The sequence below is a fragment of the Phaethon aethereus genome, assembly GCF_964289735.1.
Source record: "Phaethon aethereus genome assembly, chromosome: 14".
NCBI classification, from domain to species: domain Eukaryota; kingdom Metazoa; phylum Chordata; class Aves; order Phaethontiformes; family Phaethontidae; genus Phaethon; species Phaethon aethereus.
This window is the reverse complement of record NC_138590.1, coordinates 16,219,893-16,244,177: the sequence shown is the minus strand read 5'-3', so window position 1 is coordinate 16,244,177 and position 24,285 is coordinate 16,219,893. Positions and strand designations below refer to the sequence as shown.

At 48.8% G+C, this 24,285-nt stretch overlaps 1 protein-coding gene across 1 annotated transcript in view; it reads right to left on the bottom strand.

Annotated features, from left to right (window-relative positions):
• The window catches only part of COL23A1 (collagen type XXIII alpha 1 chain), a gene marked incomplete at both ends in the record, with an annotated part of 191,069 nt that overhangs the window by 4,890 nt on the left and 161,894 nt on the right, over nucleotides 1–24,285 (bottom strand). Inside the window, 22 exon segments of the mRNA XM_082005945.1 lie at nucleotides 459–485; nucleotides 724–777; nucleotides 870–941; nucleotides 1,379–1,405; nucleotides 2,298–2,339; nucleotides 3,111–3,182; nucleotides 3,547–3,636; nucleotides 4,135–4,179; nucleotides 4,959–5,012; nucleotides 5,948–5,971; nucleotides 6,553–6,630; nucleotides 7,131–7,175; nucleotides 8,468–8,530; nucleotides 9,098–9,142; nucleotides 10,196–10,222; nucleotides 10,657–10,683; nucleotides 11,168–11,203; nucleotides 11,659–11,775; nucleotides 13,059–13,130; nucleotides 18,572–18,598; nucleotides 19,292–19,318; nucleotides 21,263–21,289. Coding sequence (XP_081862071.1) covers nucleotides 459–485; nucleotides 724–777; nucleotides 870–941; nucleotides 1,379–1,405; nucleotides 2,298–2,339; nucleotides 3,111–3,182; nucleotides 3,547–3,636; nucleotides 4,135–4,179; nucleotides 4,959–5,012; nucleotides 5,948–5,971; nucleotides 6,553–6,630; nucleotides 7,131–7,175; nucleotides 8,468–8,530; nucleotides 9,098–9,142; nucleotides 10,196–10,222; nucleotides 10,657–10,683; nucleotides 11,168–11,203; nucleotides 11,659–11,775; nucleotides 13,059–13,130; nucleotides 18,572–18,598; nucleotides 19,292–19,318; nucleotides 21,263–21,289 — 1,098 coding nt within the window.

Sequence of the window (24,285 nt, the reverse complement as noted above, 5' to 3'; positions counted from 1 at the left end):
AAGTTTAGCATGCAGATGTCCCACAATCTCAGTTCAACAGAAGCAATCTCCAGCGATCAACCCATCCTCCCACAGTGAAGAATATAGCATTTTCTTCCCCTTGACTTGGTATCTCTGCAATTTCTTGGAAAAGCTAGTGCTTAACCTACCCCAGCAACTTTACATCTATTGGAGATTTTTCCTTCACTGAATCCAATACAAATATTCTCAGCTGGGAAGGGAAACCCCCATGGCATCTTCAGCTGAGCAGTTACCGCTGTGCAGTGGAAGTAGTCCTGGCAACTGCCCTGAATTCAGCCCTTTCCTAGAGACATTGTTCCGTGGGCACCGTGTTTAAGGGACAGTAGTCTATACGGTGTTAGCTACGTATTTTTCCAACAGTCTCGAGCAATTTGATGGCCTTTGCATACATGTTGTTTCATATTTCTACATATCCATTAATGTTTTCCCATACTCACATCCAATCCTGGCTCCCCCGGCTTTCCCTGCAGTTGTAAAAATAAAAATTAAGACATGCCGTATTGAGTTTGCTGTTGCAGGCAAACTTGTATCCAGTTAGTAAAATACTACGGTAGCGACAGCACAGCCTTGCCATGCGTCGGGACAGTGCCGGTGAGCCTGGCTCCACAGCTCTGGCAGGACCCACCGCGGCAGGGATTTTATCGGCCCCTATTTTAGGTTTACACCACAATGTCACTGCTCCTTTCCCACACCACCATTTACCTTCTCTCCTTTGGTACCGGGTAAACCGATGAGCCCTGGAGCACCAGGGAGACCCTTAAGGAAAAAGAGAAACGAGGCATTGGGATAGTTGCCATAAGGCAGGTTTCTGTCGACAGCCAGAGATGAGATACAGGAAAACGACTCACAGTGGGTCCAGCGTCGCCGTGGTCCCCCTTCTCACCGCTGTCGCCTTTTTCTCCCTTTGCACCGTCCGAGCCCTGCGTAAATCGAACGGCATCAACCGAGGAGACCTGGCAGCACTGCCCGGGACAGCCACCCCGCGCATCCGCCGCCTCCTGCCGCATCTCTGGGATGCCCATACCCGCGCCGCCGTTAACGCTTTCCTCTTGACCAGATCATATAAGAAAATAGTTGAAAATAAAGGTTTAAGCCTGTGGGTTTGGAAACCCCGACTCACATCTGCCACTGGCCCTCAGGACTCCATACTGGAGGAGGATTTAAGATCGTAAATGTGTTTGGAAGGAAAAATGGCTTGTTTTCCAAAACGTCAACTACTGAACAGCGCGACCAAGGGATGCGTTGTCACAAATAGTGACAAAAAATTCACTCCCTGGAGCTGACAGGCCTTTGTGAGCCTGTAAATAATGCACTGGCAGCTTAGGAACAGTGGGTGACATTTAACTTACTGACTTACTTTAGGCCCCTGGATTCCTGGAGGACCCTGAGGGAAAAACAATGATGCATTTGAAAAAAACAGAATTTAAAAACAAACCCCAAAGTTTGCTTCCCAAACCATTTCTTGCTCAAATTACGGGCTGACAGCCAAATATTTCTTTCCAAGACAGGTGGCAGTTCATTTGGTTCTCCGACGTCAGATCAGGGAGAAGAGGAACTGAAAACGACCGCTTGGCGTAACATGCGGCAATAAAGCTCTGCAACATGAGCTTTGGGGAACAAGAGCCCCGCAAGAGCTTTGCTGAAGCAAGTGACAGCAAGCCCTGAGGGCAGCACCCTGCCAGCACGGCCCTCCGAGCCCGGGCAGGGCTGGGGATGCTTCCCGGGTTAGAAACGCCGCTTGGAGAGCTGGCCGGGTTCGGAGCGCGGTCTCTCAAGGTGCATCTTGGACGCAGCAGAGGCATCTGGACCTTCCCGACACCCTCGACAGCTCCTCAGCCTTTTGGAGCATTGTAGGTACCGAACGCCTCAGGCGTCTGCATCAGAAATGCTCTGCGCGTTCATCGCTGCCCGCGTCCTCTCCCGCTGCAGCTGATGCCAAAAAAACTTACCGACTTGGGCAAATTTGTGGGAACAGAGACACCGTCACAGGGGGAACAGGTTTTCCCATCTCATAAGGTTTTATCTTTTCCCCATCCCAAGGAACAACTTGGTTATTTGCAAAACGTGCCATAAATGCCGGTGTACTCTCCTAAATCAGGTGCTTCCATCTCTCTGAAGACAGCACCCAACGCTGTAGCTCTGCCCTCATTTTTTTCCCGGATTCACTGCAGCCCGTGACGATTAAACAGAGCAAACCACCCTCGTCCTTAACTAATCACACGCGTAACAAATCTGCAGCAACGCTCAATTGCACGAGCCGCTTTCCAGAGTCCTACCATAGGGCCAGGTAATCCGGGGGGTCCGGGTTCGGGTATGATCTGCAGGGGGGAATTAAACGGCATGTTAACGAGGCTGGACACAGAGAGAAGAGGGTTCGGCAATGGAAACCTCACACAGCCCAGAATCATGGTTTAATGCCCTCTGATTTAATGGCTTTAATCAAAATATCTGCTAATCAAAGAGTTGCTTGTAGGATTTATAAATAAATGAGTCTTACTAAGCACATGAATCGTGCTACTCTCTGTAATGAGAGGCGTGATCCACGCAACTCAGTGTATTTGCCAGTCACAAAATAGATGTAAGGGAAAATGATGCCATTTTCTGCACAGACTGGAAGAAACTAGCCTTTTTGATTTAAAAAACCCGAAACAACAACAAAAGAACCCCAACCCACCACGGAACAAAATTAGAGCTCTCACGTCATTAATAAAAAAACTACCAAAACCCACCACTTTTGCTAAAAAGAAAAAAAAAGAAAAAAGCAGGAATAAGGAAAAAAGGATGCAGAAATCCTATAAAACCACAAGGAATCCAGTATGTTTTTGGAACAAAACGTAATTATAACAGCAGCATCCAATATCTCAACCATCCATGCAAAAATCTACAGTAACGTAGTGCCGAGTGTGCGGCGTGTTCTTCCCTAATGAATAAACCCCGTTTAGATGCATCTGGAAGTTCTTGTAGAAAACAGTTGGGTTTTGCTCCCCTCCGCTACGCGGAGGGATACGGAAGCGGTGGCTCCAGCCTGCACACCCCGATTTCACCTGACCCCGTGTCGTGGAAGAGGCTTTACGGTGCCAAGATCTTACGTGATTATTCTGCAAACACGGTGACCCAGTGTCTCCTTTTTCTCCTTTGTCTCCTTTTGGCCCTTCTGCTCCCTAAAGGATAAAAAGGTAACGCTGATGTGGCGCATCTTCCAGGAAAGCAAAAACAAGAGAGAAAAACACATTTGTCTTCCCCCAAACTCCAGCCTTGGCTCAAGCAAAGCTCATGTTCATCCCCAGGGGACTTTGAGCAAAGATTTTTCTCCTCCTTGCTACTGGTTTCGATCACCTTCTGAATAAGCCGTTATCATCATCATTAGCAAAGAAAATTCAAAGCTCCTGCATCCTCCAGCTCCGCAGTACTGCAGCATAGACAGGCCACTGCTTAGATCAGCAAACGCGGCCATATACCGAGCACTTGCAGAAATCAGTGCATTAAAGGACCGAGCAGCAGACGTACAGGGACAGAGGGACGTACCGGCGGACCCGATAAGCCCATTTCTCCCGTCTCTCCTTTCTGTCCCGTGATCCCTGCGCTGCCCTGGTCACCCTTCGCTCCTTTGGGACCCTGGAAGTTTACAGAAAACAACTTGCTTAGGAGAAAACTGTTAAAAAAAAAAAAAGCCCCACACCAGCCGTTTCTGCCTTTCTGCTGTTTCTCTCCGTATCGCGGCGTGAGCTCACGAAAACATGTTTTAATGTTAAAACTTATAAATGCCAGTTTTGCGGGCGCAGCAGAGTTTGGCTGGGCCGTATCAGGGACTGCAGCCATGTAGGATCAGGAAGGTTTACAACAGAATTTGAGACGGTGTCTGATGAACCACTCGTAGAAGGAGCCCCTTTCGCTCGGCAGACGTGGCCACGGGCAGCATCTGCATGCTCGTGGCAGGGCTGAAAGTGGCGGGTGGTTCATTCAAGGAGATGCCCCGAACGTTACGGGGCAGAGCTTGCTCCTGGCAACCTGAGATTTGCTTTTCACAGCGACAGCTCTCACGGACACACAAGTAAACTCCTTTTTAACTCAGCTCCTGCGAGGTCTCACTCGCGCCAGCCATGCCTCACGCACCTTTTCACCATCCAGTCCAGGTGGACCCGGCAAGCCCAGCTCTCCCTGAAGGAACACAAAGAAAGGGGAGCCCACGGTAAATTAAATCAGGAAATCACCCCGGGAAAGCATTTTGCAAGGAAAGGTGTTATTCATGTGTATCAGCCATTGCGGTTATGGGTTTGGCGTTGCTCAGGAGCAGCAGCAAGGAGGTCTCGGTGATGTGCCAGCACTGCGGGCTCATACGAATTTGCGCGGCAGGGAGACCTCGAGGGGCACCGAAATCCTGCCTCATCCCGTTCTCCCGAGAGACGCCTGTCAGTAGGTTAAATTCTTCTCTGATAGAAACTGCAGCTGCCTGTAGGTTACTGGCTACCGCTTGTGAAGCGGGAGGACAGAACAGCTCAGACACGGTGCCGAGGCAGCAAGTGGCACGTGGGGAGGGCGGGATGGAGGGCGGCTCGGCACAGCTTTTGGGACCGCTGGCCCCTCCTCACGACTGCTTCTCCCATTTACTTCAGCCACATGCAGAGAGGAAATCTCAGAGGGGCTGGGATTACACCCGTCAGGTGTGGGGCTGGGAGCGCATTCATTTCTGGGACGGCATCCTCCAGAAGAGGCTGGAGACAAGAGACGAGTCAACAAAACTTTGGCTTTTGTGTGAAAACCTCCTTTTTCAGCCTGAGAAAGCGTTAAATAGCGTTTCCTTTACCACGCGTAGTCTCGAGCCCCACAGCCAGCATCGCCTGCCTTATTTTGGCTGGGAGACACTTCTGCGAGGAGAGCTGCTGACAACCACGTCGCTCTCTAGGAAACACCGTCTGCATGGCAGAGGTCGGGCTCACCTTGGGACCTGGAGTGCCTTGGGGGCCTGGTGGCCCTGGGGGACCCGGCGAACCCTGAAACATGGCAAACAAAACGGGCATGAGCGTGACCCATACGAATATGGCAGCCTGTCCTCGTGCTGCTGGGGATGAGCTGGGAGCAGCTCCTGACCGCGACCTACAAGCGACGCTCGTCTGACCCATGGTTGCCCAAATGCTGTGGTGAGCTCTGCTGACACGAGGCAACCCGAGGACCCCAAGCACAGGGGATATTTGCGCAGAAGAAAACACAGCCGGAGCTAGCTGGGTGTACAGCTGCAGCGGCACGTGTGTTTAAGAGGTAAAATGCCTTCAGCTGGAGGTGTGGCCCCAAACCTGGTCTCCTCTTTTTTGCATTTCTCCCTTCTCCAGCCAGCCGGGCTGGGGAGAAGTGTCCTGCTGAAAACAGTGCCAACCGGCTGGGGGGGTCCAATTAAAAACAGGAAACGAAGGAGTTTGTGTGAGCACTAACAGCAGGAAAACCTTGCACACTTAAATAAGCTGTTTTTCCTGGGCGCTGCTGCGGAGACCATGAACCGCCTCGAGATGAACTAATATTTTGCAACTTGCAAATTATCTCAAACAGCAAAACTCAGGGTCTCGCTCAGCTGAAAAACAAAACAGTATAACATCCCAAAGCACCTTTTTCCATGACTGCATACTCAAACACCTGGAAGCTCATACTCAAACTCACACTGGAAGCCGGGTAAAGCCACCTCTTTCCAGAGCTCTGTCCGTGAGACAGGTCAGTGCACAAACACCGAAAACAGCTAATAAGCAGGGAAATGGCAAAGTTAGTGAGGTTCAGTGACGTGCCCCTCGGCAACCCCCGCGAGTCGCACACGGGAGAGGGTCTGGGCCCAGAGATGAATGTTCGGATGCGTGTCGGAGCCTCTCCACAAGCACCGCACTCCACAAACGCCACTCACAGCGCTGCATGCCGTGCAGACATCTGCCAAAAGGGTAATTACCATCACTTTGTGTATCCCTGCAGCCTGTTATAAAACAATTAGGATGGTTCTCAAATGTGTTTGTAATTAAGTATTTCTTCTATTTGGCTGCTTTCATCTTAACGAACACGGCAGGGCGCGGCTCGGTCGCGCAGGTTAGGGCTCGGGCACCGTTCCCCCTCCACCACCGCTTGCAGAGAAAACCGCCCCAGATGATGCGCGGTGAAAAGCACGGCTCTGCACCGCGCTGCGGCGTGGCGGGGGGAACAGCCCCCCGCAGCGGCGGCGGGTAAGCCGTAATTGGGCTGAGAACACTTGTTGCAACAGGCGTTTACACAGCACGGGCTGTGTCGGGTTGCTTCTACCTGCAGAATATCAACTGGCATCCCACATCCTCATCCCACTGAGTTCACAGCCTCGAGTTTTGCCACCTTTTTTGCTGGTAGATCCTAAATATCCTCAGCCCCCAAACGCAATAAGCTCTTCCCTCCCGGCCAGCTCTGTGCCGAGACCCAGATCTCGGGAAGGAGCAGTAGGACAGGGACAAACACCGTGCCACGTCGGCACGGTGGCCGAGCTCGGCATGTAACCCGCAGACACTGGCATGGCCTGGGTGCGGGGCTTACCTTGAGCGCATCCAGGATTCGGCCGTCGTAGTCGATCACTACGGTGTCACCCTGTTCCCCTTTCAGGCCGGGGGGACCCTGCAAGCAGGGACGAACCCTATTTAGTTCTTGCAACTTCTGAGAAGCAGGTGGTATGAAAGCAAAGACCTGACACCCAGGTGTTTGAGGATTATCACCTTGCAAACACCGTCGATTTGATCAATTCCTAGCCTGACAGCTGTAACTGTCATCCCACCAAACCTCAAAAGGGCATAAATTCGGGTAACGGAGAAGCTCATAGAAATCCTCACTCGATAACCCCTATTCGCAGCTTCCCGCTTGCAAAAAAAGGGTGGCAGGGTGGTCGCATTGATATGAAAATGGGACTTGACTGCATTTCCCAGAGCTATCTCCCGTGGCAGCGTCCGGTACCTACATAGTGATTTGTTTAGATACGCAGCATCTCTATTTTCTAGCATGGAACTGATCCTGAAGCGATTCAACTACGTATTAAGCAGAAAGAGGTGGTGAGGAAACAGCTCAGGTCGAGGCAAATATGCAACTCCAAACCAAAAAAGAAAAACCCTGAACATCCATACCCGGGGTCCGATGGAGCCAATTCCTCCCTTCTCACCAGGTTCACCCTGAAAAATAAAAATCATATTTTTGGTTCAGAAAGACCAAAGAAAGTACAGGATATTTATCTTAAAAATCCTGTAACTACATGAGATGTCAAGATGTGTTTTAGATCAAGAAAAAGTATGGCACTGACAAGGAACAGCTCCTAGCAAAAAGATAGATGGGTTTTGCAGAAAATAATGTTGGTGTGAGCTTGTTGGCAGTAAGAAAACGTCTCATCGCAGCGGGAGCAGAGCGGCGCGCTCGGGGCTGAGCTCCCCGTAACGGCGATGTGCCATGCAGCTCCCCGGCTCCCAGCCCCAGCTCTTTGTGATGAAGTTTCACATGGCTCTCTCTTTGCTTTAGGCTGAATTTTGCGTGTGGAGAGTTTCAGCCGACACGTTTAAAACATTTTCGAGGGCGAGTTTAAGGAAAAGGGCTGTGCCAAATCCCCCCCCTCCCTTTTTTTTTTTTTCCCTTTTTCTTTTCTTTTCTTTTTTTGAAAGTTGGGAAGTTTTGGACAGCTGTAGCACTCTCACAGCAGTGACCTGAAATTCAGTTCAGGATTCAAAAAATGTACCGTTCGCAATACCCACGGAAATCCATTTACTAGCAAAATTAAAGCCCTCCAAAAAAATTAAAAATGGTATAAAAGCAAAGACTCTGCATAGGAAAACTCAACTCAGCAGATCCCAGGGGAACAAACCAGCGCTGCTGCTATGGTTTTATTAAAAAAAAAAAAAAGTCAAGGGTCACCCGAGCCCATGGTTCTTCATCATATACAGTTTCTTGCCCAAGAAGGAGCCACGACTGTTTGATACAGAAAACAAGACTGGATACAGATCCTGCTAAATAAGAAGCAGCTGAGGGGGGAAATAACGGCCCACAAACGCTGTCCGGGTCTCATCATCACCACTTAACATATCCAGACTGTCTTACTGCATTTCTTGGCAGTTAGGAAGGTCAGCGGAACAGGACGGCACGTAAGTGCTCTGGGCTTTGAAGCGTTACCGCAGCCATCAATACCTCGGATCAAAATATGACCAGAGGTTTAGTTCTTTTTGGGAAAAAGAGGCAATTCAATGAAAAACATGCAAGGAGATGATTTTAAAAACTCTTATGCTGATCTCTGCTTGAATCCAGCTTTCATTAAATCATCAGGAAAAGGTAAAATACTTCTTAACGTCCCCCTGTTTTGTGTCAGTTTGGGCATTTTATGAACCTTTTAGAATGCAAAGGCCTAAAACAAGTACTGAGCTGAAACCCTCTGCCTCCGCAGCGCTGTGCCCAGCCTCCCGGCTAATGGACTTTTATTTACCTTGGGTCCTGGCAAGCCATCTGTGCCGTTCTCTCCCTTGGGACCCACGCTTCCTTTTTCACCCTGAAAACAAGACAATTTCGACAAATGCTGTATGGGTAGGTTGGAAAGCAGGTTTCTTTAGGTTAGAATTTTCTTGCTTTATCTTTACAATTACATACATGCTTTTAGCCTGAAATTTGTCATGTTGCCTAGGTGCAAAAGGGGAGTTTTTGAGATAAAAATGAAGCTTTCAGGCTTAACAGTTTGGCTGTGGGTGGTGTGTTCAGCCATAAAGTCAGCCCCAAAACGACAGCATCTGGAGAAAGCTCCCGTGGAGAGCCCGCTGTGCCCTGATCTGGGCAGTGCAAGCCGACATCCCGAACACCCCGATTTACTTCTGTGAGAGGAGCCTCTAAATGGCAATTCTGTGCCGGGGTCAACAAGCTGCATTTGCAAACTTCTTCTGGGAAGAGCTATCATGGCAGAGGAGAGGGTTATCCTTATTTTTCTTTGTTTGTTTGTTCGTTTTCAATGTCAGGGGAGAAATGTTCTTCTCAACCTGCCCCAACTGTGATACCGTGCCAAGAAACCAGGCAGCAGAAGATGCTGCCAAGCTCATACGTTAGATGGACACAGAGCAGAACATACCTTAGGGCCCACAAGTCCTGGTTCCCCAGGGATCCCATCATCACCCTGATGAAACAAAACATAAAAAGTGAAATACCAAGAGCTTGTACACACTTATCATTAGGATCCAATGTGTCATTTAACCCCACGGAATGTTGCGCAGGCCTGAGACCCACTCAGGTTTGCAGGATTCCAGCTCTGCCGCTGCCTCGGGGAGGCGGATGGGCATCTCCCAGACCTTGCTTACAGCAGGCCCTGGGGAAGTACTCTCCCACCTTCAACAGAAATTAGAGATTTAACCCATTTAGGCTTTCAGGGACCCAAAGACCTCCTGCAAGCTATCTCCCATCCTCACGGACTTCATCCCAAGTCACCAGCAAGCCCATCTGCCAGGAGGTTTTCTTGTTTCCCTTGTCACGCTTTGTTGTCCTCCTGGAGTAAAACCACTTTGTAGGTGAAGAGGTTAATTTTACTGGACAGTTATGAAATTTTTTAAGCCAAATTCTGGCCTGAAAAACAACCACGGCCACATCTGTTTTGGGGCAAAGCAGTAAGAGGGAAAGGCTGGGCCCTGTCAGCGCTTTGGCTTCAGCTAAAGGCAGTGATTTATCCACTGCTCGATGGCAGCACCAGAAGAAAACGTGGAGAGCTCAGACACGTGAACCTCCTGCAGCCTTTGGCACCTGACCCAAGCAGCATGCCCGTCCTTACGAGAGTGGACAACCCACGAGAGCGAGGTGCTGTGCGGCGATGCCCGTCCCGGGAACCTCAAACCCACCCCGGGGGCCCCTGGGCATTAACAGCCTCCAGGCGCTTCCTGGTTCAGCTGGAATTATTGGAGCGAAAGGGCTCGAGACCTACTGCTTTGTTGGGCGTTTGCTGTTTTATTCTTTGTCTATTGGGCAGATGCGATCGCAGCTTCTGGCTTGCTTATGGTAATGAAAACCAGGCTGAAGGCACAGTGTGCCCGTGCTTCGGGGTCGCATGTGCAAGAGAGCCCGAGGAACACAAGGAAGGGCTTGGTACGGACAGCCATGGCCACAGCTTCTCCATCAGTCTGTGGCAATGGTTTCCCTAGTCGAACACTGAGCAAAGCAAAGAAAAAAATCACCGTTTTACCTTTTTCCCTTGGATGCCGGGCTCACCCTTCAATGGCAACAAACACAGAAGAAAAAGTAGTTTAGGGACATACGAGAAAATACGATCAATTGTACAGGTACTCAAAATTGGCTGTAAAGTTAAAATACTCAGTTTGTGTTGATCTTCATCCCCTCTCTCAAATGCAAGAAAGCACATTCCCAAAGCACACCAGCTGCCAGCCCCCCATGGCTCCCTCCACCCCCATTTCAAGGTTTGAATGTGGGCAGCGGTTGTGCTTTTTGCGTATGTGACATGTCAGGCAGACATCTGCAGCTCCAAGTCAACAGTTAATTTGATACCTTAAAAATTCCGTATGTGATCAATACAGATGAGTACAAGTCCAGTGAGAAATACATACGGTCATCTCCACCTCCCTGATGCCACGATATTTTAAGAATTCTTGTTAAAATTAGACATATTAGAAATTATTTATTACTCACCTTCGGTCCTGGGGGTCCCCTGGCACCCTGTTGAATTTAAGAGTAGTTGGTATACTTGTTTGACAATAGAGGGTAACGGGATAAAAACATCTGTACTTTAACACCCACGAAAAAAACCCCTGACAGATGCCAACTTCTCATCTTCCTTTACAAATACAGCTGTAAGTTCTCCGTGCTCCCAGTAATTAATAAATATCCTTTTATGACTTGTGTATTTTATGTGTAATAAGCACCTTTTATACCCAACCTAGACCTTAGTGAATTTTGAGTTACAATTCCACGAGGCTTCAGAGGGGCAGAAGTGGGGATACAGGAGCAGCACATCCCTCCGGAGGAGCCAAGGGGACAAAGAATGGCCCCTCTTCTCCCTGCTGGGCCAGGTACCCCTGGACAAACATCCATTTTAGGGCAACTATAATTTCCCATGGGGCTTTTTGGCCTCCATAAGCACTGACACAAAACCACTTGCTGCAGCGAGGGGCACACACGGGTGCTTCTGGGCGATACTAACCATGAGGCCGTCTTCTCCCGGCTCGCCTTTGAGACCCTGCAGAAATAGAAAGGTCAACATTGAAACTATTACCCCTCATTCTCCAAAATGCTCAGCAATAATCACAACGTTCAGCAGCATTATGAATTAGCCTATTTTTTTCTTAAATAAATTGCCCGTGATCTGGAGATTTGCACCAGGTTGTCCGAAGGCTACAGATCGGGAAAGAGAGCTCCTCTGGGCTCTCCAGTTACAACCAGCACCTGCAAATACACGCTCCAGGTCCAGCTCTTTGCTCCAAAGCTGAAGATGGAAGGCCCTCTCCCACTCCCTTGGCCTCATGCCCCAAAGCTTTGCTGTACGAGCAGCCATCAGAGCCCAACTGCTGGCTCAGGCTGGGGACCCAGGGGTGGGGGTGGCAGCACCAAGGAAGGGGACACCCTTCACCCTCCTCTTCCTCGCTGGTGTGGGGACTGCCCAGCATGTGCTCGCTGCGCATCTCCCGTCCTTACAGGGGGGCCTGGAGGTCCTCTTGGGCCATCTTTTCCCGTGTCACCAGGAGGCCCCCGGGCACCTGGGGGTCCCGGCGGACCGGGGGGGCCAGTGGCTCCATCTCGACCTTGATCGCCCTAGAAGAAGTTCACACAGACATGGTGAGATGAAGCGATCTTGGCAAGCAGTGGCCGTGGGGCGCCTGCGGCACATGCACTGCATCCCTGGGCCATCAGCACCCCGGCCGCCGCCACCCCAGAGGAATTTAATTATAGCTGCCAACTGGGAAGGCTGGGAGCTCATGGCTGCTTCGTGCCCTTTGGGTCTGGTTCCTTAACCAGGATTTTGCTCAATGCTTTCCAAGGAGGTTTTATCTCATTAAGCCCCTGCCCAGCGACTGTCTGCATGGAAACCACCAATTTGACAGCACCCAGAAGTAACCCAGACCCGACACCATGCTGGCATGGAGCATGCACACACTTCCATAGCTTAGTGCACCACACGAAACCACTCCCCCTCCACCCCCCCCAAAAAAAAAAGAATTAGCGCTTAGTAGTATCCCTTAACTACAGCCAAGGTCATATATTAACATCCAGCGGTGCTCAGATGCAAAGAAAAAAGCAGCAGCCGTCTCTGTGTGATTGTGAAGGGTTGGTAGGTGCCTGCTCCGGAGGGGAGCACCCCACGGGGCTTCGCCACCCAGTTACCGGCTCCTGACCCACCGCCGGCCAGCGCAGCCCAGCCCCGGGGCTGCGGCCGGACACGTCCATGCGGCTGCACAATGGAAAGCCTCACGGAAAGGCTGTCTCGTAAATCTTTTAGCAACATCTGGAAGGGTTACCACCGAGGTACTACGAGGAGTGTATTTACTATGTGGTCCACCCTCAAATCAGGGACAAGTGTGGGATTTTCAGAAGTCCTTAAGTGACTTAGCAGCACAAATCCCACGGCCTTTCAACAAGATCTGTGCTCCTAAATCACTTGCATAGTTTTAAAAAAAACCCTATTGCAAATGCTGAACACTGCATCCAATTACGTCAAGAGTCTCCCACTGAATTTTGCCTAATTAAAACATCACGTTTAGAGTATGAAGATTTGGACAACTCTAGTTTTAACGCATTTTATTTTACAGTACCAGGCACTGTTCATATCAATATCTATAGCATTTTGCTGCTCGATTCCAAATTCTCACAAAGGACCAAATGCTAAAACCCATCACTTTGACATCCCTCTGCTTTGACAAAACTGCCCCTCAATTCCAATGGGGTTTCACTCAAGCGCGTTCCCAACGAGCACCTCTGAACGTAGCCACGGCAGCGGCAATTTAAAACAGCAACAATGCACTTTCAGGCAGAAAGAAGAAACAAAAGCAACTCAAAGAATCACAGCAAACCAGCAGCAGCAGATTTGATAAGTCTACCTTGAGCACTCGCCGGCTAAAGACAAGCTGGTCATTAGCCAGAAATCCGTGATTGAGGCGGGGAAAAACCATCTAGCCAGGTATAGTGGGAGGCAGAAGAGGAAAGAGCAAGAATTTAAGATGAAAGCACAGCAGAAGAGCAAGTTTTAAAGGCTGTAACAATACATAACAATTTTTCTTTGATAATTAACTGATACATGAGGAAGAAATAATCTACGTAGCCAACAGTGGTTGTTTTAACATTCTGGATACACTGGAGCTTGGTGAACAGTGAACAGAAGGAAACAAGTACCATTTCATTAGTTTACTGCACAATAGGACATTCAAAGCAGCTGGGGTACAGAGGATTCCCCTGCTGCAAGGCTTTCTGCAGAATAAAGCGCATTATTCCAGTAAACCCCACCGGGGATATATCCCAGCATTTCTCCCGAGACCAAATATTATTTTTTTTTTTCAGAGGCTAAAACGACTACTGATGTATTCCCCAGCCTGCAAAATGCAGATAAATCTCTCAGATTCATACGATGCAAAAACAATGTATTCGGACCATGTCACTAGTCATTGCTATTGTCTTTTAGCCTTTCCGCTTATCTATCCAGGGAGAAGCAGTAAGACATTTCCTTTCTCAGGACGCTGCTTGCGTCTCCCTTTCCCCAGCCATCCCTGGGCACAACCAAAGGGACGGAGCGAAGCCGCGAGAAGCCCTGCGAGAACACACAGCATATCCTCCATGAGGATTTCGGAAGGTTTCTAAGGAACTAACCTCTTGTCCAAATTGCCCAGGGAGCTTTTAATAAACCTTTGGCACAAAACCCAGATAACCCCAAACCTCAATTTTGGGGCAAATATTGCATAGGCAAGCCCACCAGGTGTGCACAGGTCCATCGATCATCATCATTTCAACACAGTCATCTCAGAAAGGGAGGGGAAAAGCACAGCTGGATAGAGAAAAACAATCAACCCTGGAAAATAAACCCCCAAAGGATTTTTTTCCCAAGCTGTAGGGAGAAGCTTTAGCTCAGCCCTCACTTCAATACAGCCATTGTGGGGAGGAACAATGCTGAAATCCCGAGATCTTCAAAAACCAAGATGATGCCACATTGAGTTAATGGGGACAGAGAGACCTTACGTTCAGCCAGGCCCTCCAGATACTACAGAAACCACCAAAAAGGCTCTTCCACAAGCAAAGGGGTTTGTGGTAGACCTGAAGGACCTAGTTTTATGGCTTCTTATGTGCATGAAGATACACAAGAGCATTAAGTGGGATTTTCAGAAGAGCCCGAAGAGCAAGACAAGAACTGAAACTTTTTTCTTACCCCTTCAGACTGCTGAGCACCACCCAAGTAAACACCTCCCAAGCCCAGCCCTATCTGTTTCCATGTAAAGCCACAACTTGCTTTTGCTCCCGGGCCAAACACACTGTATCCCACCAAATCCAGCCGTCGCACATTTTATTTTAAACAATCCCTGTTACAGATGGGCCCATAAAAGGCGAACAGCCCTGAGGGCCATTAAATACAGAGATGCCATCCCTGGCCCAAGAAACACCCGGGCCATAGATAACCAGGCTCCAGGAGAGCAGTTAAGTGTGATGGAGTTACGCATTCCTGCTCCGTATTTACACTCTGCCGATGCATCTGTTCATGGGGCCACTGGGTCTGACCCTGGGTAGCCATGTAGCCTTAGAGCACAGCAACCTTGAATGCTGGCAATTTCCAGCTTTAGAGTACTCGATTTAGCCATTTCAATATAGTGTTCCAAACTAAGCAAATAAATGAAATAAAATTAGAAAAAAGAAGTATCCATAAGTGTCTCTGTTGACTGTCACCATGAGCTCTGCAGGACGCTTTCTGTGCTGAGCTTTTATCTGCAACGTGAGCTTGGCAAGCACTTTTTGCAGAAAGTAAGAAAGAAAAAGCTGCTTTTCCATTTGCAGCCTAAACTCCAGCCTGTGTCTACAGGGCCAGCTCAGCCATGCCAGCGTTTAATCCCTCAGCAGCTCAGGATACAGGTGCCGATGCTATGGGTGCCATCTCCACCGGCGCTGGCATCGAGTGGGAGCTTGCTGTGGGGGCCGCTGGAGACAAGAGCATTTCTCTCACAAGTTGAAGCCCTTTTCTCCCTCTCGAGAGCAAACCCGGCGTTGCTGCCGCACGCCCTGTGTGTCCGCCAGCCCAGATGGGCAAAAACTCATCAACCCATCGTTTGTCTAAACATCTGAACTGTCAGTAAGAACAAGTCACCCAAGCTAAGGTCATAAATCCAGAGTGGTCACCCCAGTGCCACCTTGGGGAGCGAGTCTGGCTTATAAAAACTGCCCTTTTTGGAGGTATAGGGATACGTATCATTTTAAGAGATAACCACAAGCACGAGCAGCCCCAGCCTTGGCAGCACTCTGCTTCAACTCCCTCTTTCCTTCCCAAAGCAGAGAGAACATTTGCTCTGGGTTTCTCCCTGTGACTACACTTGTCAGTACTTCGGGTATGTTTATTCCCCAGCTTGCTTAGGTGAGGCTGTACAACAGCCTCCCTGATGCCGTTTGCAAGCACCAGTGCTCAGTGCCTCAGACAACCCCCCTTCCTCAGCTCTCCAAAATCATCCGCCAACGTCCGCAGTAGGCACACTCACACGTGCAATAATCTCTTTTTTTGTCCATGCTGGTGGCAGGTGTTTGTTAGAGACAGAAAGAGAAGCAGCGCAGACACGAACGTATTCAGTAGCTAATCCCTAACTGCCTTCATCTCACTTCCACTGCAGACAGTCCCTCCAAAGCCGCCCCAAGCATTATTCTCTTTTAATCTGTCATTCCTAATGATAATATTTTTGCATTCACTGACACACACTATCCCCACTCCGCTGCCCATAGACACGCACATTTACAAGGGAGGCGGCACTGGATATACTCCTAGTTATTTATCCTGCTGTTGATGCGACGACTTGCCACGACACATCTTTCAAAATCAGCTAAACAAATCCACCACTGAAACTTGAAGAAGATAGATTAAATTAAGAAATAAAAAAAAAATCTCTGCCAGATGGTGTTAAGAAGTTTCATATCCAATCCACTACCCTGAGTATCTGGAGACATACAAGAAGGTATTTTCAAAGCCAGGCTGTGACTGTGCTCCCCACCCCAGAGCCCCGACCTTTTCCCGTAACTCTGCCCGAGCGATAACCGCCAGTGGCAGTCGTGATGGATGCGTCTGGTCGTGATGGATGCATCTGGCTCAAGGTGGATTCAGGGGAGACAGATAACAACACAGTAGCCAAGGGCTAACTTATGGCAATGCACCCACCTAACCACAGTACTGGTCAACATCTGACTCAAGCCAAATTTGGAAGAAACTAACATCTGCAGTTGGTACCTAAATATGACTATGAGTCAATCACCTTACCCCCATAAATAGCGAGCAGCCCAAGAGCCCTTTGAGCTCTCCTACATGGCAGCAGGCTGCACGCCAGGATCTCCCCTTGAGTAGGGATGCCTCTCAAGGTTACTCCTCGAGGTTGAGAGATTCCTTGCTGCAAAAGACTCTTGGTAAGTGATTAGCAGCATGCTAAACTTTGAAATCTTAGCTAGGTGATACAAGGGATTGATTGCACATACGCAATCCTTTAGACATAAACCGCTGACCAAGCTGGGACTTGGATTAGATCCAGCCACACCTAGACTCTTCTCTGAGAAGGAGTTTAGAAAGCAAGGAGGTGCTTTCTGAACCCCATGACTCAACAGGAGGGTCTCCCTGACGGTTTTGTCTGACCCTGTCCTCTATGCAGTAAATAATCAAGTGTACCTTGCCATCAAATCTTGTTAAACCGCTGTCACATTTATTATGAAACTTTGTTAAATTGCTGTTTCATATCAATAAGCATATTGCTGCTTCTCTCTTACAAGTACATCACTCAATCTGCAACACAGGCACCGCTTGTTAGACCTATTTGTGTGTGGCTCTGCCATGCTTGTTTCTCCCTCCTTTCCTCCCAAATTTTTTCTAAGCCTTCTTCTTACTCTAGTGCAAAAAGACATAAATAAATGTAAAAGTAGAACAAAATCTGGACAAGTGCAGATCAGGAGAAAAAAAAAATTCACACATTTTAATTGGTAGATTAAAACATAGAACAAGCATTACCTTGGGAGCTGGTACCTGCCCCTGCAGGTCCAGAGGAAGCCTGTCCCCAGAGCATCTCCTGCAGGAGGTGGGTTCCCACATTATCCAGCAGCACAGACCACAGGGGCTTTGGAGCCTGAGCGTTTTCTCCGGCATTGCCCGAGTTGCCAGCCCCAAAGTCATCCAGAGCCCCGGCCAAGGAGTGAAAACTCACACCCATGTGCCGCTGAATCACCTCTTAAAGCCTCTTCCGAGTACATGGGTGGGCACTTAGACAAGGTTGAGACCCTATGTCGAGTCCCTCCTCAGCCACACAGGGCATAAATCTACCAGAGAAATTTTTGGAGCCTGAGGGTTACATTTCCAAAGGCACCCAGGGCGGTTGGGAGCTGCTTCAGCAAATGACACCAACTTCAAAAAGTGCCTTAGCAGCCTCTAGGGGAAAAAAGAAAAAAGACTCTAAGGCATGGCGGTCCGACATTAACCACTGAGGTCCTGGCTACATTTCCAGCAACCGCATCTAAACCTACTGGCCAACTCTTGGGGGCCAGCTCCGAATCTGGCCTCTGCGTGGGGGCGTACACCGGCAACCCAGCACATCCCGGCTGCAGGGTTTCCAGCAGGTGCCCATAACCCATGGCCAACGGCACCTTCATTATTGCGACGGAGCCCACCGTGGAAAAACTGCAGACCTCGCAGCGAGCCCTCCCGTCTCACCCCCGACACGGGAGACTTCGTGTTACCCCTGCCATCATCAGCTTCGCAGCAGGGACCGTGGGACAGCCGCGTTCCCCTCATGCCCCACAGGGACCCATCCCAATGCACTACAGTAAATCTCAACTTCATGCAGCCCCATGAGAGTCATTTCCACAAAACTCCATTAATTTGTCTATGTTATAGACAAAAGAGTTTCCCCTTATCATAGAGCTACTTTGAACTCTTTATTTTCAAAGGCAGCCTAGACATTGCCTGTGTACTACCATGCTCCCAGGCGGGTAGCCCAGCAAGAGAGGAGGAACTTTCCATCCTGCACAACACTGTGCTGTGTCTTGCCGTGGGACACCGGTCTTACCACTGCGTACTTGGTGCTCTAATGCCACTAAATAAGGAGCACAGCTTCAGGAGAAACACGGAGCCTGTCTCCGACAGAGGGAGTCAGGGATAGGAAAGTTCAGTCAAAGCAAAACCCTTCATGAGATACCTGAAGGTCTTCAACTCTTGCTTCCCCATAGTCAAAGTTAGGAAAACCACCACCACAAAGAGCTCCAGTGGCAAAATTAAATATTTCCAGAACCGTTACCATACCTCGGTTTCCAGCGACAAAGCTGCACAAAGCCTTGTTTTGTGCGGTGACCAAACCCAACCAGATTTTCGAATAAATCAACGTGCCGTGTCACTACTTACCCTCGGGCCGATGTCCCCTGCTTCACCCTGTGCGTCAGGCAAAACAGCAAGGGTCAGCTATTAGAGTTCAAATTTCAACCACGAAGGACTGAGTGCAGGGTCAGCTGGACGCGGGAACAGCACACAAGGGAAGTGGCAAGAGTCCTATTGCTTAACGTATTCAAAACCAGGGAGGAGAAGGGCTCAAGACAACACAATAGGGAATGATTCTGCACTGGCAGGCGATGAAACAGATAATAAATCAGAAATAGCTGATTGTTTCCAACTCTAAGGCTCCCCTAGCAACTACTTATGTCCTACACATGCGAGGATTAAAATCACTTTCAGTACAGTAATGACCTTCTTTGGCTGCTCCAATTTCGTGGGAGGTTGTCATGCAAACACAGAGCGATGGAGCCCACCGCCTTGCTCTTGGAAGGAAGCACGAAGAGAGTTGTATGCCACTCTCCTAACCCTTAAAGGGTTACCAAGAAACCTACAACATGGATGAGCTTTAAAACCATACTTATACCTCTGACATTTTTGCAAATTCTTTCTGCCCTCCCCTTCCCGGGGCTTTTCCAAGAGCAACACAAGAACCGCTGTCATTGCTCCACGTCCCAACAAAACCCAGTGGGAATGCCATGCTGGCTTATTGGGGTAACCTGAACTGAAAGAATTACAGCAGAAGAAGGATGTACAGCTGCTTCCCCAAAAGCCACATGTTAATGCAGTCTTTACCTTTTCCCCTTTTGGTCCTGGAGGTCCCTGGAAATACATAAGAAGGATCCGAGTTAAGAAAAAGCAGAATCGTCAATGCACACAACATCAAAACCAAGGGGATCGCGTTCATCAGTTCACAAACCTGAGCCATGTTTGCGATTATTTTAAGTGATACATATTATTTTACGTTATACACTGCTTCGCATGAGCAGCATGCTACAGAAAAAAACCCAACGAGCTCCTGCCTCGTTGCCTTGCCAGGACAGAGGACTGGAGATAGACCGGGGTAGGGCAGGCAGCGTGACAGCCGCTCGCAAACACGTGACTCTAAATAGATGCAAGAGATTTCTTGAAGTATTAAATCACTTCTAGAAAAACACATGCTCAGCATATCATTACAACAATTATACATCTGTTTGAAATAAACAAGGAGGATGGGCTGCTTTCTTTGGACTATTAGCTGAAGACGTAAGTCATCTTCCTTCTTAAGCAGCTTTCTGTAAGACAGGCAGGCAGAGACACACTGCAGCCCCAAAGAGAAGTGGCAGAGCAACGCTTTGATGTGCCTGCTCTGCATCCTCCTACCAGCACAGAAAAATAGTGAATCTTGGGGTTCAGCCCAGTTCAGGGTGTTTGCCAAAGCTGGACCCAGTGGGATGCAGTAGGGGAAGGTCAGCAGAGAGGCCAACAGCGGCAGCATCTGCATCCCCACGCAGCATCCCTCCTGCTGTTAATTTGACTCTAAGCAAGGCTGCTCACCCCTTGCTCTCATGGAAGAGATCATAAACAGTCTGGTTTGAGTTGGGCCACTTGATAAGTTTGCTTTTTGGTTGAGATTTGCCCTGCCTCTCACCCAGAGGTCTCGCTCCTACCCGCTGCACACACGCAACCCGCAGCCGTTTGCATCCACATGAGTGCCAAGGGCGGCGGGCGCAGGAGCTGCTCTTCTGTCACAGGGTTTTGCCAACTCAAAGCCAAGCCCTGAACACAGCGGTGTGAGCTGGCCTTCCAGTTCCTTGGGACTTTTTCTTTTCTAATGCGTTGTTTCTAGATTTCTTTTCATCCACGTTTGTCGTCTTGAGGGGTAGGATATAAACCAACCACAGCAACGTACATCTATGACAAAATACTCCCTGACTGGCTAGAAATAAGTATCTGGAATAACTTCTTGATTGCAAAGACTGAATGATCTCTGACCACTTTGCAAATCACAGTTGGTTTAGGATCAGAGCTTAAAAAGATTTCAAATGGTGCCCTCTAGTGAATGTGGTGGAATAGAGTGGGATTTAGACAGAAAATACAGAGCCGTGACCTCCTGTAGCAACCATCCAGCCGAAGGAATCACAGCTGGCTAGTGTTCAGCCAGCATAAAAAAGTGTGTGTTTCTGTAAAATAAGTAGGAAAAGAGTGGAGCACCGGAGTATCCAAAAGGCTTCCAAGCAAAAATGAAGTCAAGCAAACAGCTCATAAAATGAAGTCTAGGCTGTTCCACAAAGTAGTCCTTGGATACTGGGCGCTCTCAAGTACTTCATACCTGGGCTCCTTTGGAGGCAAATGAACCCAGTTTGGGAACAATTATTTTTATGATACCACTTTGTAGTGCCAGGAGCACGCAACCAAGATTACTGACTTTGCTTCTTCCAAGGTGCTACTGGAGTTTATTTCCCAAATTTGCTCTGCAGCCCATCTGCAAAGCCTCCGCTAGCTGACCTGGTGCAGGAGGGGGAGAAGCAGCTGAGATGAGCTGACAAGTAAAGAAAAGCTCGCCTCTAGCTGTGCCGGCCAGCTCTGGCTCAGAGTTTAAACCTGCATGTGTTACAGACCACAGAATATTTTTTCTAAATACAATTTTGTGTCCTAAACAGTTATATATGTAGTGTCCTAAACAGTTATATATGTAGTAATAGATGAATAATATTTGAGATTCTGCCTATCTATTGCAGAGCAACGTGAATAAAGACATGTTACATTTGGCACTCTGCTACTTACTGGTTTGCCATCCAAACCAAGAGGCCCCTGAAAAGGGAAGGAAAAGACAGTATTATTAAAAAAGAAAAAATTAAAAAAAAAAATCAATTCACAAACATAGCAGTATCAGTCATGCTCTGAAAGAGGCTCTACTTATGTATAGTACAATCTTTGGCTACGTTACTTATATACCTAATCCCTCATCCATGCAATCCAGCAGGAAGGTTTCACAGAAGTGCAGTAAGAGGCGTCAAACAACTCGCAGAGTTTAAAGGAGCTTGAGAGGAAGCGACAGGATTAGTGACAGGGACAGGGTGACACTGCTCTGGCACAGCCCTCGGGACTCCCTGAGGTTTTTAGAGACTAAAAGAGAAGCAGTAAAACATGCCTGATCCAGTTAAACTGAGCAGGTCCCGGGCGTGAGTCATGTCTACCTCAGACCAGGACCGTTTGTTTTATCAAAAGGTCTTGCTGAAAGTCTACCGTTGTACCCAAGACGTGGGGATCAGCCATCACCCCCAGTCCGTAACAGTGAAGCTCACTGATGGGAAAGGGGGTCTTGCTATGGAGGAGGGAAGGGTGCATCTGCCCCGTGGGCTGACGCCTTCGTGCTTTGCTCATCTGCAGCGATACAAAGCTGGAAACGCGTTTGTATTTGCGGGACCAAGCACTTGGTCACCCCCGTTCTTCCCCAGGTCTCCCCTTTCTAGGGTCGCCACAGGAGCGCATGGTAAATCAATGTGATAAATGGTTATTTCCCCATCGTTTCTGGCAGCCCTTAATTAACATGAAGCCACTGAATGTACTGGGCTGTAGGAAACCTCACTTTTGAGAAAGGACGCGCGTGGGGAGAGGAAGCACAGATGCTCTAAGGCCCATGGACCAAGCCAAAGCTGCCCCCGTGGTCAGCTGGAGCTGGCACACAGGCACTTGGGGACGAAGAGCAGCAGTCCAAAACTCAACAGCTACGGTAAATCTCAGAACTACTGCACTTCCACCCATCCATCGACCTGCTGCCCGAGAACTTAAAACCTTTCCTCATTTACACCCAGAGAAGGTTCAGCCCTGCCAACTGCTCTTGAAGAGACGTGGCATGACGGCCGCAAGTCAGCAAAGCCCTCAGGCACCTGCTCCCACCCCCAGATTTCCAACACGCGCTCGGTGCTTCACTGGGCGAGGATCCGCGCTGGAGGGAGCCGCGGGCTGTGCCAAAGAGCGGGCGCCACGTCCCTGCCCCGTCCCCATGGCAAAGCCTGGCGCAGCACGGCTGGCAGCTCCTGTGGTCTCGAACACGACCCGGCCTCGATCTCCTCACTGCCTGCTGCAAATTCAAGGGCTACGCTCACAAAGAGGTACCTTGGGATCAGCACCTGCTCCCTCCTACGTCTGCCCAGCACGGCCACACGTGCGCGGCACACGTGTCCTCCTGGCCCCTTCTGCGGACGCGCTGGGCTGAAACATCATCCCATGGCACAGCCCTGTAAGCCTGGAGGAGCTACCAAAGAGAACGTTGTTCGGACTCTTGTCTAACGCAAGGATAAAGTCTCAAAGTTTTCTGTATATAACCGAATAGGGTGAACTTTTTTAGTTCAGTTTAAATTTGCGATGGCGAAATTCAGCAAAAGAGAGAACGGTGTGTAAGAGAAGCCCAATGGCTGCATTAAAACAGCATCCTTCCAGCTCACAGCTCTGGCCATCAGTAAGGAATAAATCGGTCTGCAGTGGGTTGTGGTGACCAGGCTTGGAATATGAAACCGCAGGACACACACAGCTCTGTTAGGAAAAAGAGGTAAATCCAGGTGGCTGAATCCTGGGCAGGGCATCGGTACCTGTGTTACAAAGACTACAGGATCTGTACAAGAGACGTTCACCTGAAAATAAATGGGGATTTCTTTACACACGACATTTCTGACGTGACCAAACATAGGTTATGCTGTTCACGTGACGTGTATCGTTCCTCATAAGGAACTACCAGTACACAACTGCTACATATGAATTAATGCAGTTGCATCCACTAATGCAAAGACTTGCAGGTCACAACCAAACTACTACTACTTCTCTTAACACTCCCTCCATACTTTATCTTACCTCGATTCCTTACATCGTAACAACTGGGAAAGGCAGCAGGTCCACAGAGCATCTTTCCTGAAACTATGATTAATGGTTCACCTGAAGCTCCCAATGCAGCTCTCACGACCTCCAGAGGACAAGATGTGGGATCTGACCACAGAACTTGTAGCACATTCAGTTTCTCAAAGGAGTAGAAGTCCCAGAGGTTTTTGGGGTTTTGCTGGGGTTTTTTGGGGTTTTTTTGTTTTTAAATTTACAATACCAATTCATCAGTTTTCAGCTATTCTTGTATCAGTCCACAAAGGGACATCCAGAATGAAAAACAATGGCCTATTCAAAGGATGTTTGTTTGAGGGAAAGCATTTAATGCTTGAGAGAAACAATATCCATTGGGGTTTCAAAGGGGCTCTTGGCCAGCCACGCCACTGAACGGACAAGACTAACTCAGACTTTTAAATGTTTTGTTAGTCTGGCCTGGAGATTTAACTGACTCTGCTCTACCTGCCCAGTCAAAGGTCTGTGTGAGCAAAGACAGGGTTTCCGAGAGCAGCTGGAGGATTGCATGTGTAAAGTAGGAGACAGCATCCGAAACCTGGGCTGGCTTACTTGACTGCCTGCAACTTTCAGGAGCACCCATGTGTTGAGATCATTATTGTCTTTTATTTGAATTCTGCTCCACGTCATTTTAACTAAAGATGAAGGAATCTTTAGTTTATTTGATAACTAAAGAATGGGAAAACAAGAAGTAATCCCCTACTCCCCCAGTCAAAAACCATCTCTATAGAAGTTTTCATTTTGGGGCGACAAAAATCACTTCCACTTAAATGACCAGCACAAAGTGTAAGACAAAGGCGAGTTTTCTGGACATCCCATTACAGGGCCCAAGTAAGAGAAAGCATCGCAGTGGCTTCATGCTGTGCTTTGTGCCCAGGGATAAATTTCAGTTACGCCTTCACCCACTCTCGATTAGAAGC